Below are 16,573 nucleotides of genomic sequence, written 5' to 3' on the forward strand. Positions count from 1 at the left end.
CAGCACCAGTGGCATTTGGCGAATATGCCATCGTCGTCTGTGTGAAGCCTCGGCAAGTGAAGCCTCCACTCATCACCAATCTTACCTCTTCCACAAGGCCTGCATCCACTAGAAGCCCATGCACAAGTTGGGGCAAAAAAGTGACAGCAAAATCACATCCAAAGACACAGTGGCAAAGCCAGCTGCATTCCAGAAGCACCAACCCTCAGCCACCTCTCTAGCTGGAGAACTTCCACCTATCCATTGCCATCCTTGACCCACCTCTGTCCACCTTCACCCTCCTGAAAATTGTGCGTGCGAAACCTTGGCTTAGAGTAAAAGCATCCAAGTAATTATTATCAGGCCAAACCCGACTGCTGTTGCAGTTTTTTTGCACCAGGTTTAATGATTGTCATGCCAATTTATTTATTTGTGAATACACTGAATTAATCTTAAAAGACTAGTGCCTAGGTCTGCTACTAGAAAAAAAAAACAACTCTTATTTATACCTTCAAGAGCAGCAGTGGCGTAGAGTCGAAATTTTCGGTAATTCTGTAGCGCAAGCTTCAGAAAAAGCAGGGCATAATGCACTGTGTGGTGTGCATGTGTGTTGTTCAGTAACTGAACGCAAGTAGAAAGTTTGCTAGTGGAAGTTCATAAAACAACACTACTCAAATGTGTACATGCATGGTATGTGGGGTTTAATGTCCCAAAGCTCCACGTGACCTATGAGAGATGCCGTAATAGACTGCTCTGGATCAATTTTAGCCACCTGTGGTCCTTTAACGTGAACCGGCATCACAACAGTTTGGCATTTTTACAATTTGTCTATTGAAATGTAGTCGCTGCAGCCAGGATTAGATCCTGCTTCCTGGGGCTTGGTTGTTGAATGCAACTTCAGCGGGCAAACCATACTATATTAGCAATGACCAACATTTTGAGCCTAACTACATACTACATAAATTGCTACTTGAAACGAGAGAGGGATGGCCATCCAGAAAGTAGTTGAGGACGATTGCAGGAGGGCAGATATAGCTGCTTTGTACCCACAGAAGCAGTGCAGATCTGTCAAATTTCTAGACCACAAACTCCATAACTGTGTGAACGAATTCAGACAGACCTTTTCGCTAATAGGTCGAAAGGCTCTGCCATGTTTAAAGGGATACTGAAGCAAAATCTTAAAATTGGACAAAAACACTGAAAATAGTTTCTCGAAATGTGATTACATCGAAATCTAGTAGCTTCGCATATTTTTCAGTGGATGGTTTTATTTTGTTTTCCGACCACGCCAAGCCCTACTGGCCGGTGCGAGGTGAAGAGCGTGCAACGATATGGCAACAAATCGTTAAAAAAACATGCTGTCTGCCTTTTTTCGCTGAAATGCTTGTTGCATTTATCAGTTTTAGCAGTCAAGCTCTTGTTTACATGTAAAAGAGCAGCTCCAAAAGTTTGGTTTAGTATCCCTGTAACACTGGGCTGTGGGGAACACACAACACCTGCTTATAGAACAAGGAGTTCACATACAATGCTCCCCCACATGCTCCGAAAGCCAGCTGTCTTGGTCACGGAAAGGTCTATAGGCATTTCCAAGCAGATTGCTGCCATATGGCTGGCTGGACTGAGTTTTGTACCTGGCGCAATCAATCCACCACACCTAGGCAAGGGGCACGCAGCAGGTTAGTTAACAATAAGGCGATGCCCAGGAACGGCTGGTCACGCCAGGTATAGTCCAGAGAGCAATATGGCGGCAATCAGGTTGGAAAGGTATATAGGCTAAAACTGCAAGCCAGTCGCAGCCTTTGGGGAAAGTGGAACAAATGCATCTCTAGCTTGAAAAAGAGTGGAAGCAGTGGCACAACTGTGTGCAATTAGACACTGTGGAATTGGAATAAAATGAACACATGAGACATCTATCATGATGATGTTTTGTTTATTCTTTTGAAATATTTGTTGATGAGACCTCCCAGCAAAATGTAGTTACAGTGCATAGTTATGAATGCCTTTGCTGGGAGTTTTAAGTAACACAACTGACCTTTTTTTTTACACAGTGGCAACGTGTACTGTAAACTCATTTGTGTGACTAGGATGACTTGACATTAATGGAAACCACAAGATGCACTTTTACATACACATCAGAAGGTCTTGCAAAGCCACTAAAGCTGGTCTCTGTGCAGTTTTCTTGATCTTGAATGCAGACGACTACACCCAGGAGCCCACAGATGGGCATCATTACTTTCACACCAAGAGCACAAGCAGCAGTGCCCCTCTGGACACCAGAGCCGCAATCAGAATGTGAATTGCCTGGTGAAAGAAAACGTGCCACCACAGACAATTGTGAGGCAAACACAAACACACTGCACATGAGCAGCCTGGTAGGCAGTATCCTATTGGCACACCACAAAACATGGACTAGCTCCTTTTAACAACTGCCACCATCCACTTGCACTGGAGAAATGTCCCCACAGCCGAGAGAGCACAATGTGGCCCTGCCCAGAAATGGCACACTTCTCACACAAAACGCACAACATCGAATGAGAGTCCACTCAACAACTCATGATGAAACATGGTCATTAAAAAGGAAAGAAGAACAGCGTCCTCTTCTTGGAGACACATTGTGCAAGGCCTTCATGAAGCACCAGGTTTTGAGCACTTCACAACAAACTTGTAGAGAGCCATTAAACACAACACTAAATCAGTGACATTAAAAAGAAAAGTGTCTAACAAGGCTCTCAAGGGTACAAAAACACCTTAATGTCACAGCACTTCACTGACCCAATAAAAGACCCCACAAAAAAGCTGTAATTCAGGAACAAAATGTTCCCGTCATCACTGAACATTCATTACTTCTACTGCAGGCAGGTGCTCCAGCACTTAAAAAAAAATCCTGCAGTCCTAGTGCGAGAAATGATCCAAACAAAATCCCTCAAATCAATGAGTGATGTGCTTTCGTTTCAAAGGTTTCAATCCAACAGCACAGAAAGGTATGTTAAAAATGTGTAGACCATCTGCATCAGTGCAGAACATATTACACACAGTATTTACACATTCACGAACACAGTTTTCATGAAACTAAAAATATACATGGCAATATATTTGTAGATGTGTATAGCATCATCACTATATACAGACAAACAGTGCTTACATCCACAAATAATAGGAATAAATACAATTAATTGAAAACATCTGTATAATTGACCACCCATTCATTACGAATGAATGATTAAGGACATGTACAGACAAAAGAAAAAAAAAACACAATTTAGCACAGATGCTTACTTAGCCAAACTAAGAATAGCAGACCATCACTGGCCTGAACTTGCATAAATGCATATATTTTTTTTTGGTGCAATTTTACATCTCAACTTTCAAATTTTTACTTTTTTTTTTCAATTTTTTTTTGCATACATACAAGACAAACTCACTCGCTCCTTAAAAAAATTAATAAATAACTTCACTCAACTTGTAAAAATGAAAGTCCATAGCAAAGAAAAAAAAGGGGCGACAAACGGGCACAGGTGAAACCAATGGTGCACACACGGCACAAGGTCCCAGCGAGTGGTGGCTGCCTCAGCCACACAGTCTAGGCAGTCCCTGGCACTACCTGAAGGAGGCCACTGTGTACACGTCCCGGTGCACAAGGCCCTGTGTCACCAGCACCGTCTCACGGGTGGGCCGGCTCAAGTTGCGCTGCCGCCGCCTAGCACTGCTGCTTGAGAAGCCCCGACAGCTGCTATGCTCGGCTGCTGCCTCGGGAGTGCCCGTCGAGAACTTGCGCTGCTTGGGAAAGAAGGTTCGACTGTTGGTGAGCTGGCAACCGTCAGCCAGCTGCTCGCTGGCTTCACAGGTGCCCTCAGAGTCCTGGGCCCACACAGCAGCCACGCCGTTGGTGCACGCCCCCTGACTCCGGACCCCACTCACGCCATCACTGCCCGTTGCAGAGGTGTGCTGTGGACTGCCCCCAAATGAAGGCCCACTTGGTGGTGTCGAGCTGCTGCCATCGGCCTCGTTGGTTGTCCTGTGCCAAATGACATCTCTCCCTCATGACCAAAGTAAGGTACACGGAACGAGTGTCACAAGACCAGGCCAGGCCAGAACGGCTGATGGGTAGTCACTTTCTATAATCAACACAACTGCTAACTATAAACAGGGGATTTAAAATGCTGCGAAATGCACGATGGGCGACAACACTGGAAATCTGCACAGCCAATTGTTACCATGTTATGCTTATCCCAGCTCAGGCTCATGAATGTCAAAGGACAACCATTTTTTTGTACTGCGTCGCAACAAATCAATTTAAAAAAAAAACGGACAGCACACTTTAGCTGCACCATGAACCACTTGGAAGAGGTGTCTGCTTCAATGGAACTGTGTCGTCTCAGCTGCATGTACGACTGGCAAGCACAACTGAATGTCGCCAAAGTTCTGTTGAAAAATATACCTTAGCTGCTCTGCTACTTGCAAGGCTTTCATAGAGATGAAACAGGATGAAATTCACTGACAGCCTGAATGTGGACTGTGTTGCTTGCAGCACTGAGCTTAGAGACTGATTTCTGTCCGAGAATCAAAATCTTAATTTGCGTTACACTGGGCGATGCTTTTGCTTTTATGAGTACAATGCGATCACCTTGAACACCACCAAGGTCAGCTGATCAAGGGTCAGCAAGGTGAAAAGGCCTCCATAAAAAGTTAAAGAAAAGAAACCTAGTGCACAGGCTTAGCAACTTGCAAACATTCTGCTTCTTATTCTGCGTCAAGGGCTAAGGAAAAGTTACACTGCTCTCAACAGGATCAGCTACTGGAAAAAAAACGCTTTTCCAGTATTTTGGCTCCACAATAGCGCCTTTGTCCCACTGCATCCTGAACAGATGACTCAAGATCAGTAACTATTTCTGATCTTCAAGAACCATGACATCAAAACTTTTTCAGAGTGTGACACAAGACCACAGTGAATGTCCCAGCATTCTTATCTGTCTGCTACACAAGAGCCTTTATTGACAATGGCACCCATTTTACTGTGAATCACCACAAAAGCCACAATACTGTTCTTTTGCTTTTTTTTTGTAAAGCAGTGTGCCCCTTGCAATAATACTTGATAGGTGCTGAGGGTGTGCTGTGAATAAAAGGAAATGGAAAGCGCATGACCACAGTTCTCTGCTCCTGTTTGCATCATATATGTCAGCAAATGCTAGTTTCTTCTTCCCTGTCTCCATCTACTGACAAAAAAAAGTTGTTAAACAGAGGCAGTCGCTACGAACAAAACAGAACAAGTGAAATCTGAGAGCCAGCATAATAGTTAATATTGGTTCAGTTGAGACACCCTCTGTAAAATGCGAGAACCACCAATAAAAGATCTTGCTTAATAAACAGCCTGAAATGACCCAGCTGACTTCAACAACCTGTACCGAACAGTGCGAGCACAGACAAGCACAAGACACGAGGAAACAGCTTGTCTGTGCTCGCACTGTTCAATACAGGACGCTTAGCCAACTAGACCGCCAAAACGCTCTAGCGCAGTTGACTTCAACAAGCAATGCCACAGCAGCAGGACAAAGTTCCCATCACTTCCACTTTTCGGACTTCACAAGTTTACAAACCCAACACTGCTCTTAAGCTCTGCCACTACCGGCACTGGTACACAACTACAGAAACTTATCAATTTCCATCAGAACACATACTACCTTCGCATATCATTACAGACCTGTACTTTACAAAAGTGCAGGCAGCTTTTCAGCAAAACGACGTTGACTGACTTGCATCAACAGACTCACCTCTTTCCATGGGACCTATTGCTGGCTTCCTGCTTTGTGCATTCAGAATCAGGAGGTGGAAGCGTAGAAAGCTCCTCATTGTTGTCTACAGGGAACTTTTCTTGAATCCACTGGCGGTATTGGATGACCTCATCAGTCACTCGAATGATCCTCCCGAGTATGCTGCAAACAGTGACGACAGGTTCATTAATGCTAAGAGCGAGTAATAAATATGAAATCACTCTTGCCTTTAAAGGATCTTTAGAGGGCTCCTAAACAACCTTTCAGATCATCTAAAACAACATGTAGGCCTCAGGAACATGGTCACCTTGACCAAATAATTCTACTCAATATCTTCTAGCAAGCCCAAATTTTCAAACCGAAGCAGTGAACACTCTGGTAGTGGTGGTTGCATCACTTGATGCCGGTGCTTGCATCGTACGGCTGGCAGCAACAGCAACATTGTAGCACACTGCTGCTCTTGCAAGAAACTTCACAGAAGCTGGCAGTGCTGGCAGACAAACAGTAGATGAAACTGTTATTGCCTATACTGAAGACTTGCCATGAAGCAAAAATGCAAAATATAATGTAAAGGACCACCACTGTGACGTAAGGCACAGGCTTGGACACGGGCTCACGCGGCCCCTACCAAAAACCTGTAGGAGTTTGCACGTAATGAGGTAAAAAGAAAGATCAAGGATGTACGGAAAACACTATCACCTCTACTGCTCGAAATGCAGCTATTACTTCGCTTTCTTCCAGGGGAATATTTTATGCACAGTGCCCTGAACACCAGTTAACTGCAAACTTTGAGAAAACATGGTATAGGGAGCCTAACTTTTCTAGCAATTAAGAGTAAAAAGATAACCTTAAAATTACGTGCATAACTCAGTTTCACAACTAAGTGCAAACTGCTTTTTATCAGACATTGACAATTTATTTCCCCAGCCTACAACTTCTCGAACTACCTTCCAAAGCGACTAAGATATGAAGCTTCAAAATGGATCCCTACCTTTGTTTTGGGTCACTCATGGCAGGATGAAAGGAGTGCACTGCTTGATTGAGTACCATGAAAGCATACTCAAATGCTTTTTTCACTGTCAATGCTCCATACGAGCTACGTCCAATATCATTACCTGGGGGGGGGGGGGTAAAGGCCAATAACAAGAAAAGTCAATACCAAGGTGAGAGATTGAGATTTTGTTTCAAGCAGACTACATTTGTCTAGAAGCTGAACAACACCATGTGCACTTGTTATTACAAACAGACGCTCACAACACAGCACAAAAATGAACGGCTGCTGTTAATAGGATCGCCTATAACCAAGTGTCTTGAGAGCCTTGTTGCACAAGGGCTAGAAGACAAACCCCAAGACAAGGACACTACCATGAAGGGAGCAGGGAGCAAAATACAATAGGACCCCGCTGTTCGGTTTCTAAAAAAAAAAGTTAACTGGGAAATGCAGTAGCCAAATACAGCATGCGAGAAAAACTGCGGATCATTGTCTGCAGCATTTTTCTTATTTTCTGCAAGTAAAACATACTCCTCTGGAGTATGCAAGGTTTTGCGACTCTCGTAGTCATTCTGTATGCTCAGAAGGTCCCAAGCACCCTGCGATGGTTCTCCGCCTGCCCGAGCAGCTGTCAGTGGAAGGAAGGCAGCAGCAAAGAGGGAGTGGGCCAAGTTTCGGCACGTGTGTGCGCTTCTGCACCGTTTTCATGGTAGTCACTTTAATCCTACACATTTCTAGTCTATTGGCACCTACGATGAGTCTCTCAAGCCTGAGGGGAGAATAAAGCTTGTGACAAAAACAAAAGCCTTGGACTCAACCCATTCAACCGCATCTTGTGCAGCGCTGCCCGCGCGCCATCCCTCATGGCATAGTTTCTTTTGCACCTTCACTCATCCTTGCTCGCTACAAAGTCGGGTCAATGCATGCCAAATACCCAGACATTGCCATTCGATCTTAGGTTCCAAGAAAAAAAAATTATGGTGCGTAGTGTTACTGTGGTGAACACTCTCCCAACTGGTTTTCGGAAAACATTTCTTCCTGCCGCGGCTGCCACCTTAAGTTTGCACTAAAAGCAAAACCTAGCTAGCCTGTGAAAAAAAATTTCTAGAACAAAATTTTCAAGCACGACTTCGAATTTTTTGAAGGCGAATATAAGACATTGTGCTTTAATATATGATGACTTGAAATGAATTAGCTTTATTTTTCCTCAAATATGAAGCACTGAAAAAAGTATGAAACCAAAGTGCTTAGAATTTTTTTTATTGGTTTTTATGTTCTCACAGAAGTCATTCCAACTTCTCACATTCTGCACGCTCAAAGAAGCCTTCAAAAATGCTTCGGTGCGCAAGGAATACAAAGCACGTCAGAAAAAAAAAATCTAAACTTGGGAAAAAAAAAATCCAGCTTTTGAAGGCGTGCTGTCGCCATACAGTGCGCACAAAACACAGGCTGTCAAAATGCTGGCACTGGCTAAAGCAGTATAGCACGAGGGGACACTCAAGACTTGCCACGCAGGAATGCTGCCACAGTTGTGATGTTACAGCCCAGTTTGTACTACAAGGGGTAATATGGGAGCAACAGCTGGACTGGTCCAAACATGCAGCAACGGGCCTGTACTGAATGGCTTGAAATGACACATTCAACTACATTAAAATAATTCTAGCAGGAGAATGACCCTAGCAAATAGCTTTAGAGATCAACCAATTCTGAAGTTATATCCACACGAACTTTTGACTAACAACTTCTGCTTAACACTATTAACTTTCTTTATACCCCCCCAACGGATTAAAACATAACGCTCGACGATATGCACACCTGAGGTTTCAGCCATTTTCTTACCCAAAAAGGCACCTTTTTAGATGCAAACAGCATATTATATTATCTTTGAAAGAGCATCAGTCCAGATGAACTTAATGCATGTCCATAGCCACTTCAAAGGTTGACATTTTCAATGCCTACGCTAACTGAGAAAATGAGTGGACTAGAAACATGCTTTCATTAAATAGCGAATAATATGTCATTCAAGAGCTATCGCACGTACTTCATGCTTGAACATTTCCCATGCGGCAAACAAGGGTAGGCTGCCAGAAAAACAGTTTCGCAGCTGCGATCGCACATGAATAATAAACTCTTGGTCATTCACAAGCGACAAGTTTAACTTTCAAAGCAACCACTACGGCCTAAATTGTGAACTGTCCTTGCCTCCAAGCCGAGCAACCACCATACAATGATCAGAAAATGAAACCCGTAGTATAGTTCCACAAACAAGCCCGCTTGAAACTACAGCGCAAGGTGCGTAAATCGATATGAACACTACACAAACCCAGACATGACTAGTTAAAGCCAAATATAAATCACTCCACTCCACACTCCTCTCTAGGACAATAATAGTACATGAGGTGACCAGCTGTGGCATTTGTGATGTCTCAACATAGAAACCTGCACAGGCCATGTGAATTGAACTCTCTCTGAAGTCAGATGTGTGTATTGTGTGCACAATTAAGAATGTGCAAGCTCACCTGGAGTGAGAGGATCCTCGATGCAAAGAATAGATGGACGGTAGGAGTCCCCTGCATCACGTAGCATCTCTTCTTTTCGTATATAAGCACCACCATCTTTGATACGAATTCCTGTCACAAAATAGTTGAAGTGCTTGCCGTAGAGGTCAAAAAATTCGAGCAACAATGTGCCAAGGTTTGGAGATGGAGCATCCCCGCCCCGCGGGTGCAGCTGCAGAAAGCTCACAGTCATCAATATCAAGGAGTAGGAGCTGATGCCACCAGTGAACACTTCGTTCAAGTCCCGCTGCAGAAGAAACTGCTTCAGCACTAGCACCAGCTTGGGAAGCGCAGGGAACTTCTCCTTGAATGACTGCAGAGGAGGAAAAAATATTACTGCAACTCGCATATGAGAAGCAAATGGCAAACAGCAACAACACCACTCAACTAGTACACTTTTGCGTCTCTCCCTCTCCAAGCACTACATCAACAAAACAGAGGTTATCAAAAGACTTGGTTGTGACACCATCAGAGACCCCTATGCCAAATGTACCACATTGTATTAGTAGGCGAAGTAATTAAAGTGACTGGAAAAACTCTGATGTCCACCAAAGGCCGAGGGTAGCTTCATAAATCTTGGCTAAGGCCCCTAGCTTCCAGAGATTCCACAATTCCGCACAAAATTGTGGGTTTAAGCATTTTCAGTGGAATTGCGTTTTGGCAGCTACATTCTCATTTTTGACACTACTGTTATAGACATCAGTAAGGACGACAGTATGATGGAACAATGATTATTTTACCTTAACTGCACAAATATAATGTGAGAGGAGTCTGAGAGTTCAGGAGAACTTTAAAAGAAATAGTATAAGAATTGTAATGCAATATCAAACTGTTCAGGCCTACCATAGCTGAGGGCTGCCACAAGAAATGCAGACTGCATGCTAAAATATGGACGCAGCATATACGTCAATGTAATTTAAGAAACACCGCTTCACAAGTGTTAGACAACCGAGCACAGCCGTGCCTCCGATACTTGCACGCAGCCCCGTCCCCACTGTGCCGCCACTACTTGGTGTTTAGAGCTGACCAGTCCTATGCTCACTTGTCCTCCTTTCCTTTCCCTACTCCACTCAACTCTTTCAGTGCCTTCTCTTTCCCGATGACAAACATTGCTTTCTCTCCATACCATAGCCACCATTTCCTTTCCACTTGTATGGTGCACGCTTCTAGCAGTTCTCAAGCCTGATGGCGAAGGTCACTTTAGCTACCTCGAAAAGTGAAAAAAAAAAAAAAAAAAACAACAGCAATTACAACAACAAAAAACAACTCTCACTATATTCATACCTCTGTTCAGGATATAACGCGAGTATTCTGAAGCATTATTTGATGTCTCCCATAGAATTTCATTGATTCTTTGTTTTGCAATTCACGGAACTTGACATTTTCCGCCCGCAGAAAGTTAGGAGCCTCAGTCTTGGTTAGTGCAGCTTGCCACAACTCTCCAAACTAAGTTTATAAACTGTGCCCATTGGTGAAGAGATTTGTTCAGAAAAACTGGGCTACAGTCATCTGCAACTGCAATAGGATTACCTGAATGAGGCAGGCACTTTTGACTCCATTGTTCATGTTGAAGCTGATGTCGACCTTGACCGTTGTTTTTGCATCGGTCAGCTTCACAATCGGAACCTGAAATATTTGAAGAACAGAGTTCAAACTTCTGCACTATTTTCAACAATTAAGGCTAAGCAGTATGTGCTGGTGTCAGAAAGCAAGGATAGAATTCTCTTCCGGTTAACTATGAAAATCACTATAGAAAGAAATAATATTGATTTTATTCAGCTGTCATAAATAAACTTGCAGAATCTTAGTTTCCCCAAAAACTGTCACGACTGCCATAAAATTTGGGGTGAAAAAACCTGCCTACTGTTTTTCACAGGGTGTGATTATGTGGCCATATCCAAAAAAAAAATCAAGCTAAACTGCATTCAAGTTGTCCCAAAACATACTAAGTTTAAAAAGTAACAGCATTTGTACTGAAGATAAAGCTCTGGCTCACCTTTAGCATTACTACGTACTGCTGCTGTTACCACTACCACAGAGTGTCAACTCGTCACACGTTCACTTTCCTGAACAGTGTCCCCTGCCACCCGTCAGCTGACTGATTATCTTATTTTTAAATGGTGCAAGGGCAGCTTGGCCAAAGACTGCAGTTCTTCATATACCCCGAGTTCTTTAACGTGCACTGAAATCTAAATCAGCATCTCTGCACGTAGTCTCCAGTGAACTGTGGCCACCTCACTTCAATCTGATATGCAACACCATGCTCAGCAGCAGTATGCCACCTTACCACTGAGCTGCTGCAAAAGTCATCTGCACAGAAGTAACCACTAGCGGCTATCCAATGAGCATGTGTTTACACCAGCCGGGTATGGAAAACAACTTACAGAGGCCTTGTCAAGGACCTTGATGGACTGTGGCTCGGCTATTCCATGACTTAGCAAGGCCTTCTCTAGTGTCCACATAGGCAATGTTTCCCACTTGCCGAGGACGACGACATCAATGTCGCTACAGGGAAATACATATTGCAGCATGTCAGAGCACATAGTAAAAAAGAGGAGAATCGGATGAACATTTACTGTTTGCCCACACTGCTTTAAAGAGTTTTTCCAGAAACTTCTGCAAGGCGCTATGAAAACAGTTTACTCCCAGCGTTTGCCCACAAGCTCTTCAGAATAAAGTAAAAGATGATGTCACTAATTGCATTCAGAGAATGGCAGAGTTACATTGAAGCCATTTACAAAAAAAAAAAAAACCATCAAAAAACAGCTAGCCAAATGAAAGACATTTAGCAGCAATCTGCACAGTCAGTCCTTTGGCAGAAAGATCAACAATGAAATATGTACGAACAAGTTTCTTGCAACGTACACCAGACGAGCTTGGTAATTATTTTGTAGCCACTACTACACGTGGCTAGGCCCTAGTACAGACTGAATTTAAGTGCTAAGAGTAAACAAAAACAAATGCTGACACAAGGGTTTCCTGGAGCAATGCCTTCCGAAACAGTGAATAGCAAGAACACAAGACTCCATGCTCTCATAGACAGTGTTTTTACACTGAAATTTCACCTCAGCAGCAATTCTTTGATCACTGCTCTTGGTGCAGTCACTAGGACAGCGACATACAGCACTATGTGAGGCAGAACATAAAAATGGGTGCTACTGTCCCCAAGGCTGGAGCCAAATAATTTATTTGCTACCTTTTACAATGACCAATGCAATGTGGCATCCCTAAGAACAGCTACAACTCATATGCATACACAAGTAAAAGCAGTATAAAAAGAAACAATTAGCATGCAGTCAATGACGTCTCCTGAAGCATATCCGACACGCACCCCTTTTACATCTTTGAAGCAGTCTTCCTTAGAATGCATGATGCTCCTAGCATCTTTTCAAAGTTCAATACAGAAGTAAACACCAATTTTGTTCCTCAGTTCAAGCCAGGAGTTACAACTGCTCATACCTGCACCTCTGGGTTCCTGCACTAAAGTAAATGCAGGAGAAAGGCACATGGGCAAACTTGCCTCTTCTGGTTTAGATGCTCCAACATGCCTCATGAGGAGCAAAGGGCCATCTCTATTGATATGAGTGAATAAATGGTATGCTTCTCAATGTACTGCAAAATCATCACCAGCCACCTGTACTGATAAAACTTCATGATAAGCATTGATAAGGCTGTCATTACCCAACGGTTTGGTTTGGTTTGGTTTGGTTTGGTTTGGTTTGGTTTGGTTTAATGTCCCAAAGCAACACTGGCTATGAGGGATGCCATAGTGAAGGGCTCCAGAAATTTCAACCACCTGGGGTTCTTCAACATCCACTGACATCGCACAGTACACTGGCCTTTAGAATTTTGCCTCCATCGAAATTAGACCGCCGCGGCCCATAACCCAATGCCTAATTACCTAAATACAGTGAAAACAACAGTGATTCAATACAAAATGCAAAGCTACATAGAAAAGGAATGCCATGCTCATGCTTCACTCACCTGGTAGGAAGATAAAGGCCAGTCCGGAAGCTTCCAAAAATCTCCACCTGGAAGTATTTCCCACCAAGGAAAAAAAGGAATACAAATTATTCCCACAACTTTCAGTAAACAATATCACCATGCAAACTTGCAAATACAACCATTTGACATTTTTATTCCCTGTATAACAAAAACTATGGCCACAGAGAAAACTCCTATTTCGTCGGCTATATTTGGAACAAGCACTGCAAGCCAGGACCATAATTTCAATGCAGTCAATCATTAGCTGAAATGGCATTTTTCAATTACCATAAATTCTGGTGCATTTTTTTTAAACTGCTGCCAGTGCAAATCATCAGTGCATTTTCTTGAAGGATCTACATAAATTGTGAGAAAACTTTAGGTAATGCTGCGCTTTTGCCATATGCTTCACAAAGAATTTTGTGTTATGCATTAAGCTTGTCACATCAGGTCAAAGGCAAGAAGGGGCAACTGTTATTTTTTTTGGTAGCCAATACAAATGACTGAAGGAAAAGCAGAAATTTGTCAATGTAGCCACTACAACATTTGCCGCAACATTAGTGATTTTTATGATTCAACACTTCCTGAAGTAGTGTTTTTTTATGGATGCTGTGAGTTTTTTTGTGGATGAAGTGAGATTTCTGCAACACAACATGGTGGCACTCAACACAGGTTAAGACTAACAATTGTTCCGTGGCAAAAGGAGTGAAGAAATATGGCAATCGCTCATAGATATTTAATGTACTGGTAATGGCAATACATATTCAGATTTATGAACACAGTTTCATCACACCTGTACTTGTACAACTTGTACCGAGGAGACAAAAGGCCAGTCTATGTAAAGGTGCAACTACAGACCTGAAAGTACGGTACTAACAAATCTAAACGCCAGTAACTAACTGTAACTAAGGCCTCAGTAAACAGATGAAGGTGAATTTTCTGTGGCCAAAGAATACCATGGCACAAGGTGCTTTCATCTACTCAGGCTGGGGTCAAGTCCAATTTTCCAAGCATTTAACCCTAAAGAAATTGGGCACCAGGCCAGGAGAAAGCTTCCATCCATTGTATCACCGGTGGGTACCTGGCAGTACTGGACTTCGAACCCTGCACCTTCCATATGCGAGGCAGATGCTCAAACCTCTAGGCCACCACTGTGGTCTGCCTCATAGTGAAAATAAGCTGCATTAAGAGGCCGAACCTGCAACCTCTGCGTTTCATTTACTGTGCTCTCATAGCTAAGCTACAATGGTAGCAATACACCACATTGCATTTCTCTTCATATATTGATGTGCAAAAATATGCAGCCTTGAAAAAAATGTTCACTATGACCCCTGATTAAGTTGCTAGTAAATGACTTGAGCACATTTTTATGTGACCAGCTTGTGATATGGTCACAATGAGCAGCTCTTACGAAATGCCCTTCTTTGACACTCAATGCCCCACTTACACAACAAAGGGTAACAAATAGCTCAGCATCAAATAGAGGGTGAAACACCCATGACGCATGAAATGGTATCAACACAGCAACACTGCTTTGCCCATAGCTTGATATCATAAACATCAAATGACCAAGTGTACATGCAGCACAGTAAGCGAACACCTCAAGGCACAAGCCTGACAGAAACATTTACTGCAATGGAGTATGTGAAAATGGTCAATACAGTTTATATGTTTCCCCTCATTAGCAACATGTTCGCAAACATTACCCTGGCACTAACTGCTCACCTCACCAAACTATCATTGCAAGGATTCAATTTACAACAGCCACAGCTGCTTTGCTTTTCAGAAAATCAAAACAGCTGAACACACCCCATATTTAAAACAAAAACATGAGACTGCAAAAGCACCTCCGCTTGTGGCCAAAGACCAAGGATGACATCTTTTATCCTCTGGATGACCCCCAACCGCATCTGATGCTCAGCTGGAGTTGGCTGCATGTATCTGTAGAACTCTTCGATCTCATCATGAAGCCTGCGATGAAAAAAAAACAAAGCAACAATGACAAAGTGCCACAACTGTAAGCACAGCAGACATCAAAACATCAGACCTGGATGAAAACTGAAAGCATGGCAGATTCTACCATGCCAAAGAAACACTTGGACCCACTGCAGTGGTGGGCTCAATCAATTTCGCCCACCTCATTCAATTTTCACCGAAATCTAGACACACCAACAAATTACCATTTCCCCTCCACTGAAATGCAGCTGCTGTGTCTGGGACTAAACTCGCAAGCTTAGAGTAGCCAACCACCACAGCCGCTGAGCCATCACAGCTGGTACCCGTAGACGAAAATAACAAAAAAGAAGTTACAGAAACCCCAGCTTGAACTCAGCCCTGCCCCTGGATTTGTTTTTCTCCCGTTACCCCTTTATTCTTTCTTCAATACATATAAATGAAATGACCAGCCAGCATTATACTAACACTGAAAGCATTTTAGAAGGACTTGTAGCCGGGCTTGCTGCTGCATACTTAGGAAGAATATTATGTCGAGAAAAGGTACACACAAGTCAGGCCTATGTCTTCTTTGCTCCTGGAAAAGGCTCCAGTTTCTTCCTTTTCCTGCCACAATAGTCTTCCATAACCAGACCCCTACAGCAGGATACAAGTCAAGAAGGCAGCAGCAGATGCCCCTCAAAGTAAGCCCTCAGCAGGCCAATGGTTAATCCCCTAGCTTCACATTGCAGGTGGCTGGCAGGTACCCCCATGAAATTGATCAAATGCGACGTCATGACAGTCAACTTCATTGGCTGTAGGGCGGGGCAGGGGTTCAGCCAGCCAGCAATGTCATTCCAAATCCCACCACCCAGCTTGCCCATGTGAATCTCGCTGCTCCAGCGGTTGCACAAGCACCCACTGACGATGGAGTTTCCTTTGAAGAGATAGATGAACATCTATGACGTGCAGTTAGTGAACGGTGACCGAATTGCGTGCGCAATCAACTTCAACAAAGTGGTGTGCATGAATCCTGCAGCACAGAGTGATCTCGCCGCTCAAGCAGCACCACATCGTCCACCATTATAAACGGATCGAATTCAAACACCATGGAAGTCCGCATGTGCACATTCTTGCATGGTTGCACAAGCGTGCAGCATCACAGTTTCGAGTAACACGCAGCCCAGTGTAAACTTTGTTTACATTGCTTCTTTAGAACTACTAACAGCCCACACATTACACCAACTTCCTATAGACTTGCACCCCTCTTTGGACAGCAGACTCACACCAGCAACAAAGCAACTCCGACAAGTCACCTAATCCAGCAGCTTATGCTGGGAGAGGGCGCTAGAAATAGATGT

General features: G+C 43.4%; 1 protein-coding gene across 1 annotated transcript in view; it reads right to left on the reverse strand.

Moving 5' to 3' along the window:
* Positions 1-1,892: 1,892 nt before the first annotated feature.
* LOC149350445 (terminal nucleotidyltransferase 4B-like) overlaps positions 1,893-16,573 on the reverse strand; it is a 55,791-nt gene continuing 41,110 nt past the window's right edge. The window contains exons 2-9 of the mRNA XM_089579478.1: positions 15,128-15,251; positions 13,281-13,327; positions 11,681-11,801; positions 10,827-10,922; positions 9,258-9,609; positions 6,739-6,862; positions 5,748-5,909; positions 1,893-3,994 (exon numbers count right to left, since the gene is read on the reverse strand). Of these exons, the coding sequence (XP_089435604.1) occupies positions 3,577-3,994; positions 5,748-5,909; positions 6,739-6,862; positions 9,258-9,609; positions 10,827-10,922; positions 11,681-11,801; positions 13,281-13,327; positions 15,128-15,251 (1,444 nt within the window). The 3' untranslated portion in view covers positions 1,893-3,576. The remainder of the gene's footprint in view (positions 3,995-5,747; positions 5,910-6,738; positions 6,863-9,257; positions 9,610-10,826; positions 10,923-11,680; positions 11,802-13,280; positions 13,328-15,127; positions 15,252-16,573) is intronic.

The sequence above is a fragment of the Amblyomma mixtum genome, chromosome 3 (genome assembly GCF_055824585.1).
Source record: "Amblyomma mixtum isolate Tamu chromosome 3, ASM5582458v1, whole genome shotgun sequence".
In the NCBI taxonomy this organism is placed as follows: Eukaryota; Metazoa; Arthropoda; class Arachnida; order Ixodida; family Ixodidae; genus Amblyomma; species Amblyomma mixtum.